General features: G+C 35.4%; 1 protein-coding gene across 2 annotated transcripts in view; it reads left to right on the top strand.

Annotated features, from left to right (window-relative positions):
* Positions 1 to 590: 590 nt before the first annotated feature.
* The window catches only part of ABCG1 (ATP binding cassette subfamily G member 1), a 142841-nt gene continuing 131997 nt past the window's right edge, over positions 591 to 11434 (top strand). For both annotated transcript variants that reach the window (XM_053704537.1, XM_053704536.1), the window contains exons 1-2: positions 591 to 632; positions 7979 to 8222. In XM_053704537.1, the coding sequence (XP_053560512.1) occupies positions 591 to 632; positions 7979 to 8222 (286 nt within the window). The remainder of the gene's footprint in view (positions 633 to 7978; positions 8223 to 11434) is intronic.

Raw genomic sequence — 11434 nt, 5'->3', positions numbered from 1 at the left:
GGGTACAGTGTCCCTTTAAGTTATAACATCCATATGTTTCATTGCAAAAGCCTCAAATCCTGATTGGTTAAGCGGACATCCGTTTGTTTGTTTTTAGTAAGTCTTGAGCATCTTAGTGTTCTCTCAATTATTATTGGTATCTGAAATGTAAGATATTAGGTCACTTGTTTTTGCTGAAGGCTGCATGAATCTTTCTGTGTGTCAGTGACATTACCATAAACATCACTATAATTACTACATAAAGATTCCAGCACCTTGCCAGTTCATAACAATACAGAAGCAAGGGGAGGGGCACCCTGCTTAGACATGATGATGATGATGATGATACAGGAAGGAGGTGACAAGGAAAGCTGAGGATGCGCATGCAATGGGCTGAGCTCTAAGAGAAAAACAAGAGCACGTTTACCTGCACTCTGGATACCACGCCCACCTCCAGCCACAGAGCCAATCAGGATACAGGATTTTTCTGACGTACAGCTGGCTGGTGTATGGAGCACTCAGCAGTGAAGTGCAGGCAGTTAGTAACAAGACTACAGCAGATCAGCACCACCAGGACCATAGACAGCTCACACAGCCTTGCTGGGCAGGGAATGGCCTGTCTGACCGCAGCATTTACAGTAGGCACTACCCTGGTAAGCTCTTATTTTATCTATATTCCCTGTTAGTTACAAGTAATTGGTATTTTAACCCGTGGACTGCCACAGATGTCTGCAGCACATTGCTTAGCACAAATTAGCATTCAGCATTAACCCCTGACTTGGCATATATTTGTATTCACATTTAACCTTGGCTCATATGTGGAATTGCAATCAATAAACTGTCTACCTCAGAGTTAAACTGTTGTGTATAGAATTAGAAATGTTGCATTTAACCCTTTGACTGACAGAGGAGGCTGCTACCATTCATCAGTAACCCTTTGGGGTTGGTATACAATTGTCTTCAACATGAACCCCTTGGCTGCCAAAGAGCTGTATAACACAATGCTTGATATACTGGCTACCTCAGAGTTAAACTGTTGTGTATAGAATTAGAAATGTTGCATTTAACCCTTTGACTGACAGAGAAGGCTGCTACAGATTGCTTAACATTCATCAGTAACCCTTTGGGGTTGGTATACAATTGTCTTCAACATTAACCCTTTGGCTGCCAAAGAGATGTATAACACAATGCTTGATATAATTCCCTAGGAGGTATAGTCAAGGTCATGAGGTTTGTGTACTAGAGGCTTATAGCCTTCAAAACATCAGGAATGAACCAAAGGATACACTGGGGCTATTTTTATGTTTTGGAGAATATGTTACTTTTATTACTGGGAGACTTAATTACTAAGTTGTTTTGTCAGCCTTTAATGCTAGTTACATTTTTTTCCCCTTTTTACAGTGACTACAATGCAGAATATATCACATTGTTTACAGCTAGATAAATATGATACAATACTAACAGATGACATCATTTGTAAGATATGTAAAGGACCATTGTGGACTATATTTATTGGTAAATGAAACATGAATTGATTTGTTGACAGATTTTTTTTAACACAACCCATAGCCGTTACAGTAATATAAATTATTTGCTGACAGAAAAACACAATGAGATAGGTGTTTGATGCTAAACCCATTTGTTATCGACCAGCATCTGAAATATTTAGGAAATGAATCATGGATGCAGATGAGTTGATATATGGAATAATCACAACCTGTAATTAAGTAATGGTGTTGATCAACGTGATGAAGAGTTAACTGTTTATGGTCCAGTTAAAAAAAAATACACCTTTTGAGTCAACTATATTTAAGCATTAATTATTAAACACCTCAATTTCCTTAGTAATGGAGAATCCATTTGGCAGATCTTCTTTTTTTTTTTAAAAAAAAAAAAAATTGAATAAGAGGATATTAACTCATTTGCGGTAAAGGAGTGAGTTGATTTCTAACTCTGGAACTGATTCAATTAATATTTTCAGAGGAAAATAAATTATTCAGCAGTTTAACCCCTTGGCTGCCAAACTGGACTGTATTCCAAAGCTAAATCATTTGTCTTTTTTTCTTCTTTTTTATTCCATGCAAGTTTAATTAGCTTCTAGTTTATAAAATGATTGTAATGACCCTTTTTTAGATATTGCAACTGTTTGATATGATATTAGTTGTGTGCGCTATAATTGCATAAAAGTTAAACAAGATACCAAGCTCTACAGCTGCATTGCAATGGACACAGTTCTGTGGCTGTTGTCCAGCCTGCACCTGTTTTTTAGGGCAAAAGCTTTTTCTGACCGATAGTAACCCCTGATTTGAGCTCAGTGGAAGCCGGATTACAAGATTTCAGAGCATGCGTTGTAGAGTCACACTGCATCCTACGACTGCCTAACAGCTTTACAGGAAAAGCATACAGACCTTCTTTCACTCACATTAAATAACCATTTTAGCTTAAATGCGGAAAAGACTAAAAACATATATTTTGGAACTGAATAAAAGCATGAAGAAAAAGCAGAATAACATTTATAAATGATGTAATTCTGGCAGTTGTGCTTATCCGCATCCCATGAACTATATTTTCCATTAACAGAGAAAACAAATATACAGTTACTTGGCATAAGAATTACTTAAGTTCTACCAACCATTCTTGAAGCTGACTAGTCAAATAAAATATTAATTTTATTTATAATGTATTAAAGGGACAGAATATTGACTCAATACCCATTTTTTTTCACAAAACAGCCTCATGATCAGATGTACATATGTCACGTGACCTGTCAGTCACTCAGGCATATGCTATAAGGTACCACTGACATCTTTTGCCTCTGGAAGAAAACATGATTTGCATACTTACCACCTGTCCCAATCTCATCTTGTAACCGTGTCTCGCTAATTCAAAGCTCACAGTGTTTTCTTAAGTTATGTTTGTTTTATTGCCCTTTAACTGTTTTCAAGTTTTCTTGTGTATATGTTAAGAAGCAGTTTTACTGCAAACATTTTAGCACTAGCGACAATGGGGTTTAAACACAAAGTTAAAGTATCGGTCAGAAGCCACAGAGCACTTCTGGTCCCGAAGAGATACTGTTGGTGAGCAAATTGGCAGCAGCAGTGGCACAACCCAGCTGTACGGCTGCTGCTGATTGGCTCAACAGCTATATCCTGTCAAGCAGTACTTTAGCTATGTGCTTAATTATTTTGCGGTGTTAAACAAACAACATTGCAGGGTTGCTAGCGTTAAAATTACCTGCTCTAATGAAATAGAACGCTTGCGCTAAAATGACCCTTTAATGAGGACTGTTTTATAGAGAAAGTTTTTTGTTTTTCAGTTTAATGAATTTGTGCTGTAAGGTTTTGAAGGTATTTTGTGATGCTAGCATCCTTCAAATTAAACTTGTTTATGTGCCAAGATGGTTACAAGATATAAGGGACTCCATTTCTTATAATGAAGAACTTGCAGCTGTTACCCGGGGCAGCTACAAAACTTTATGAATGCCACAATGTTTGAGTTGTGGTGTTGAGAAGTTTTATTTTGCTGTTTAATATTAGTTTCACAAACAGGGTTTATTAAATCTAGACTGTTATACTTTAACTTTGCATGTTCCACTTCCCCATAGAATTTGCAGTGTATACTGTATGTTTAGGATAAATATAATTAAGATGGTTTTTAATATGGGCATCCCTAAATTTTGCCACATTTGTATATCCCGGCAAGCTGTGTTAAAAAAATATAAAAATGTCACATGTAAATGCTTTTAACCACCTAATGACCAACGACGTACAGTCTTTGACCTGAAAAACCCTTAACGACCAGTGACGTACAGGGTATGTCGCGGCCATTAAGGGGTTAACTGTTTTATTTTGGACGCAGGTCTTTTGCAAAGCAGTGCTTCAAGGGATAGGGAAGGCAAAATGAAACGTGCATGATTCAGATGGCACATGCCATTTAAAGACACTTAAATTCACTTCTATTTTCAAATTTACATTGTTTTCTTGGTATCCTTTGTTGAAAAAGAAAATGTACATATCCTACTCTACTGGGAGCTTGCTGGTGATTGGTGGCTACACTCATTTGTCTCTTGCAATTGGCTCAACTGATGTTTATAGATAGCTTCTAGCACATAGTGCATTGTTTCTCTGGAGCTGACTTTAATTATGTGTTTAATCAATTTGCAGGGATTAGCAAACAGTAACTTTACAATCAACAGAGCAATAATAAAATGCTCTAAATATTAGAGCATTTCTTTTTACACTTGTATATGCCTTTAATTGCTGTTTCATAGTATCTTGGCTTAGGTTCACATGAATGTTATGCTAAAACTGGTTACTATTTGGCTGTGCCGGATTGGCCTACCAGGATACCAGAAGATTTCTCGGTGGGCTGCAGCAGCTGTGGAAGGAAGCTTTCCATTTAAAGGGGTGATTGATGGATGCAATTGGGTTGTAGGGTTGCTATATAACATCAATCTGACATTTGTATTTAATACAAAGTAATATAATTTAATTCTGAAAAAAATATTAGGGAAAGAGTGTCCATGTAATCCCTTTTGAGAAAAATAGGGCATGTGCATTCTACTGACTCAACTGAAAATAGGACTGGTCTTTATATTTTCCCAGGACTGCTTTTTATTCCCAGTCTGGCCCTGCTATTTGGATGGATGGAATTTGAAATTTGGCACTTTTGTTTGTCATCCACATATAAAATAAAGACTTTGCAGGCTAGGCAAGAATTCTTAACGTACACAGTAATTGTGGCATTGTTTAATGGTACATATCTTATTTATTTATTTTCTTACAAGTTTTGAGCAGACATTTTTCCCTGTAAAGGAAGGGAAATATCACAGACAATGGCATCACTAAAGCATGAGTCTGCAATAAATGTCAGATTGTTCTTGAGCAATATGAGATACAGTCTAATGCATTCATCTTATTTCACTGGCCTTATGCAAAGTTGTCAATTATTGAAATATATATCAGTGCCAAAAAGGAAAAAGTTTTCCTTGTTATAGTTGCACTGGATAAGTGCCAGAAATGTATGAAAGGTTTGTGATGAAACTGAATGGGAATATTAGATTAATGGGTGCAGTGTCGAATGCAGAGCTTAGACAATTTATACTAAATGTTGTTTCCAGACGGAAGATTGTGGGGCCAGCTACAGATATTATTAGGAGTTGACTATTTTAGTATTGATTATTGTTTTAGATGTAGATATCTGCAGGGTCTTATACAGCTGCCTTTAACACTCTGAAGAGTTAGCACAGTATATAAGGTAGATATCCGGTAGTCTTTGCTTAACAAAAATGGAGATGAAGGGGTAACTGGAAACCAATGTGTCGCTTTGTAAAATTTGAGATAAGGTGATTCTGTCCATCAAATCATGGTACTTTTCATTTAAAAGGACACTAAACCCAATTTGTTTCTTTCACGATTTAGATAGAGTATACAACTTTAAGCAACTTTCTAATTTACTCCTATTATCAATGTTTCTTCGTTCTCATGCCATCTTTATTTGAAAAAGTAGGAATGTAAAGCTTAGGAGCCAGCCCATTTTAGGTTCAGCACCCTGGTTAGTGCTTGCTCATTAGTGGCTACATTTATCAAACACACACACAGATTTCCACCTATGTATAAATATTGACATGAGTAATGGTCCCAGTATCAGTTACATTGGTGGTTCTAGAGGGCATGATCTCGGCTGGCTCTATAGCTGGACCTGGTGGGAACACAGGACCCAGGCAGCATTTGTCAGTGGTGGTACATAAGTGTATTCTGGCTGATTGTTTTATTATTTCTGTCATAATGGGTCCCTTAGCTTGGTGGGTATGAGCATGCTGTTGTTCAATCAGTTAAACTTTAATCATTGAGGTTGAGTTTAGATTGTAGTGGGCAGATAGTTGGGAGGTACCATTTTATTCTTGTATTCAAGCTCTACAATAGGCCCCATGTGTTAACGGCCGTGTGGACGAGGTTCTCAACATATCCTCATGGGTTTGCACCGAACGGGCATCGGACCCTGTAGTCTGCTGCTCGAATGTTTCATTACACCCTTGCTTGAGTGTATAATGCCGCCCCCTTGTCTCTCACAACTAATCATGCATAGGAAGGGCCTGTCAATCACTCACCCACTCCGCATTCCCCTGCCGGTACCTTATACCGTGATATCAAGAATGCATTTGTTTTGGCACCGTTTAAAGTAGGAGTGATAGAATGAGAAGGCAAACATAATCTCCTGGGCAGTTTTAACACTGTTGCCTTGTTGCACAGCTCTTTTTCAACCAAAGTATAAACCACTTTCTGTAGATTAACAGGAAAAAAATGTTCTAAAATCAAGACAAAAGCATGCTAAAAATGCCCTTTTTTTCATTAAAAGAAAATCAATGATTTTTAAATTAACATTGATACTGACAGGAAACGTATGTGTACGACTGATACTCAGATCACTCACTGGCCGATATGGATAACTCCAAACACTCTAATAGTAGACAACAAGTTGTTTAAATAACTTACAAAATATCCATGAAGTTAAAAAAGGTAATACTTGCAAATCATTTTTATCAATACTCTTTGATTCAACAAAGAAAACATGAATTAAATGTCATTTTAAATGAGTTAAAATTTGTTTTAATTAAATAAAAAAATTTCTTCCTTTTCAAGATAAGATTACATTAAACTTTCTTTCGAAACTTAGTTGAAGTGGCTGAAATGTTACATATTCTTATGACAACTCATAAAATATACCATACATTATATTTAGAAAGGCTTTTGCGTTTTCTTTTAATGATAAATCATTTCTATGATTGGGGAACATTTGGGCTTTTTTTCATGTCTTGGCAGCATTACGAGCTGCCAGAATCCGATAGGCTTAAGAATATGAACCACTTTTTGTGTTAGCCTTGAATTTTGATCCAAGTTTGCTGTCTCATTTACACCAAAATAACATGAGGTGAGTGCTTTTTTGTGTCCTCTGATAAGGTATTTAATCTCAGTTCACAAAACAAGAACCATTTTATAAAATGATCGGTATCCAGTTCCTTATTATAATGACAGGATTTATTTTTGTGCATGATGTGATAATATATACACTGTTAGAAATTGCTGGATAATGTGAAAAAAAAATGCTTTATTACATCTAATTTTATGTGTGTTGTGCCTCATAATGTTATAGCCAAAAACAAGCTAAAGTAGAAGATAAATATAATGTATGCTTAAAGGGACAGTAAAGTAAAAATGATAATTAAATGGATTAGATAGAGCATGACATTTTAAACAACTTTTCAATTTACTTTATTATCAATTTCGCTTAGTTCTTTTAGTATTCTTTGTTAAAGAGTAATCCTAGATGAGCCCAGGAGCACGCAAGTGTCTTCAGCCATTTAACAGCAGTGTTTGCAACAATATTTATAGTAATGTTATACATTGTTGCAAATACTGCTACTACTATAGACTGCTATGGACCAGTGCACACTCATAAGCTTCTATCATTCTATCTAGATTTACTCTTTAACAAAGTATACCACAGAACAAAGCAAATTTTATAATATAAGTTAATTGGAAATGCTTATTTTTATTCATGAACATTTAATGATGACCTTACAATCTTTTTAAAGAGACATGGAAATCAAAATTACATTTTAATGATTCAGTAAGAGCATACAATTTAAAACCTACTTCTGTTATCCAAATTTCCTCTTTATAGTGATCTACTTTGTTGAACCTTAGCTCCCTTCCATGAGATCATACTGCAGTAGGCTCAGGCAGGTGCACGTGTCTTAAGAACAGTATGGCAGTATTGTTTACAACAATGTTTGTAGAAACGTTATGTCTACTTCTGCCAGAATCTTGAAATTAATTCTATTAATTCATGTTGTAATATTTCTTGAAAACTAAGGATTATGTTATGTTTGGCCTGTATGAAGGATATGACCTGGTGTCAGGTTCTAACACAATCATTTTGGGGTACTTTACCTTATACCACATATATGACAACATTCTTCCTTGTATTTGATTTCCAGAATGCCACTAACCCTTCAGGAACAATGTTAGACCCAAAGGCAGTTTGTGTGTCCTTGGATGAAGTTGTCTCCAACTGCAATGGCAGCCAGGAGACTCCTCTGCTTAATGGACACTTAAAAAAAGTAGATAACCATCTCACTGAAGCTCAGCGGTTCTCCTCGTTGCCCAGGAGACCAGCCGTCAACATTGAATTCAAAGATCTTTCATTTTCAATTCCAGAGGGGCCTTGGTGGAAGAAGAAAGGTAAGGAAACAATTGTGAACACTGAATAGTTTATAATTGTATATGATATACAAAAATTAATTAACTGTTTAATCAATTCTTACATACAGTTGGCTATAATTGGAGGAAATTTTGTTTTTTTTATACCATTTTTGACAATATGTGTATATTTTTATATATATATATATATATATATATATATATATATATATATATGTTCCAATCTTAGTCACCAAGCACTCACGTATCAAGTTTTTACTGCCCCGGTGCGGTGCATATATACATAAATAGGCAATAAGTTGAGACCGCACTCTAAGGACTTAATCAAAAACACCTCAGTGGTATTTAATTAGCTAATTTAATACCACTGAGGTGTTTTTGATTAAGTCCTTAGAGTGCGGTCTCAACTTATTAATATATATATATAAACAAATTTTGATTATGAGAATAGTTATCTATGTTTTGGGCATTATAAATCTGTTTATTAAATATTTATTTGGAATTATAGGAACAACTTAATTGTACTTTCCATTGGTAACAAAGAAGCTTTATTGAAAACAGTTTAAAGAACATGAAAGCCAAAATTAAACTTTCTGGATTCAGACAGAACATGCAATTTTAAGGGACTTTTAGATTTACTTCTTTGTTCTCTGGAGATGATGTAGTGTTTAACCCCTCACAGCGGTTTCAGTGTTTATGTGATCTTAATCACTAATTTTGTTTTCCTTTTTTTAAGCAGCAGCACTTTTTATTTTGGTGAAAAATGAATCCTTACTTAACTTTTGCCTGTCCTGATTTTCTGATCACAAACCAAATTCTTAAAAGGACAGTCTACACCTTAGTCATCTCAAAGTCTTTCCTTAGATTAACTCCTTTCTATATCATGCAGCAGGAACAGTAAAACAGTTATTTTAAAATGAATATTGTTTCTGACCACTTTGAAATGGCTGGCAAGCTCCTCCTACTGATGACATCACATTCTGGAATTACATCTAGGCACTTTGCTGAATAGCATTGAAAGTCCATTGAATCCAACTAGTGAGACTTTTGTGATAGGATGCCATATGCATCCCAGACTGTGATGTCATCAGTGGGTGGAACTTGGCAGCCATTTCATTGTGGCCATAAACAATATTCATTTTAAAATAACTTTTTTACCTTTCCTGCTGCATAATATTTAAAGGCTGCAGGAGGCTATTTGCAGCTTAATCTAAGGTATGCCTTTAAGATGACTAAGGTGAGGACTGTCCTTTAACCAGAAATTTATAGGTCCATTTTTCAATTATTGAATTCCACAGATAGAAGGACTTGATAAACCCCAGGTAACACTTTTTACCAAGTACCCCAAAAGTTTTTTGAATGTAATTTTGGTTTTGCACATGAGCTAACACACTAAAATTATTCCAGTCAATATTGCATGACATTAGGAAGCAACTACACCAAATAGATAATTAAAAAGAATAAGTCCTACCTGCTCGTGTAATGCTAATCAATGCACCTTGTAATAAGCTCTTTATAAGTCTAGTTTAAAGGAACAGTAACGTCACAATTAAACTTTCATGATTCAGATCAAGTTTGTAATTTTAAATCACTTTCCAATTTACTGCTATTATCAAATTTGCTTTGTTATCCTTTGTTGAAAAGTACATCTAGGTAGGCTCAGATGAGTTCAGGAGCATGCACGTATCTTTAGCAGTCTATGGCAGCCATGTTTGGAACTATGTGTGACATTGCTATGAGCAATGTTGCAAACACTGCTGCCAGAAGGCTAAACACACATGCACGCTCCTGAGCTCATCTAGGAAATAATACAAAGATAACTAAGCAAAATTGATCAAAGAACTAAATTGAAAATGTGTTTAAAACTTCATGATCTAGCCAATACATCTATGTTTAATTTTGATTTAAGTTAAAGGGATAATAAATCCACATTTTTTCTTTTATGATTCGGATAGAGTATTCCATTTTAAGCAACTTTCTCATTTTCTATTGCAGTCTATGGCAGCAGTGTTTGCAAAATTATCCCATTTTGCTAAAGACACGTGCACGCTCTTAAGCACATCCATAAATTAATTATAAACCGTTCAAAGGTGGGCTACTAATATAGTACATAGTCTAAAATATAAAAACTCATAATGATCCAGATAGCTTAGTTAAAGGGATATTCAACCAACATTTTTCCTTTTATGATTCAGCTAGGGCATGCAATTTTAAGCAACTTTCTAATTTACTCCTATTATAATTTCTTTCTTTGTTCTCTTGGTATCTTTATTTGAAAAGCAGGAATGAGCCAGCCCATTTAGCCACCAATCATCAAGGGCAACCCAGGTGCTGAACCAAAAATGCTCCTAAGCTTACATTCTTGCTTTTCAAATAAAGATAGCAAGTGAACGAATAAAAATCATGAAAAATTTTTTTGGGTTTAGTATCCCTTTAAATTAGCTGGTTGCTGGATGCTTCTTTACCAAACTGACCAGATAAATAATATCTTCTCTCTGCTAATTACCAAATAACACTTGACCTAGAAATGTGCTGAGCCGTGTTTCATTTGCATAGACTTTCTATAGGCTGTCGCATGTTTAGCAGAATATATCTATTGGGCGGTTCCCCAGATGTGCAGTGCTGAGCTAAAACTTTCTGTATTTATCTAGTGTGGGTGGAAGGATCAGGAATTCTTGTTTTGCAACACATGCTTTTGTCACCGGCTGTCACTCAGTGGCGGATATTTCAAAATAATATGACACTCAGAGGTGACACTTTAATTTTTTGTTTTTGCTTTGTAAACAAGATTTGGGGTTTTGTGCTTTAGGTTATTCTGTTAGCAGTTTCCTGCATACAAATAGGTAGATCAGTTAGTAATTTAACCGGTTTGCTTTAGTTTTTAAAACCCGGCACATACTGTAAAATCACAACCTATCACAGACTGAATGTTAGCTAATTCACTAATATGCTGAGTATTTTGCCATCTGAACTGAAATCTTCTTTTGTGTTTCAAATGAGTCCTACAATTCCGATTTTGTCTTTGTCTAAGAGTATAAAGAGAAGGCTGCGTCTGCTGTAAAGTCAGGTAGAACTTGTACAGACTTGCTTTTTTGTGTCTGAATTGAATCGGCTTTTTTAATAAAAGGAAACAAAAGAGTAGGCAGTTTGAAAAGTATTCAAACAATAGTGTAGTTTTTTAATCATCATTCAAGGGACGTCAAACTAAAAATGAGATTGATCATAAAAGGAAT

Source organism: Bombina bombina, chromosome 3 (assembly GCF_027579735.1).
Source record: "Bombina bombina isolate aBomBom1 chromosome 3, aBomBom1.pri, whole genome shotgun sequence".
NCBI classification, from domain to species: Eukaryota; Metazoa; Chordata; class Amphibia; order Anura; family Bombinatoridae; genus Bombina; species Bombina bombina.
The sequence above is the reverse complement of the archived record's forward strand: the minus strand, read 5'-3'. Positions and strand labels throughout refer to the sequence as shown.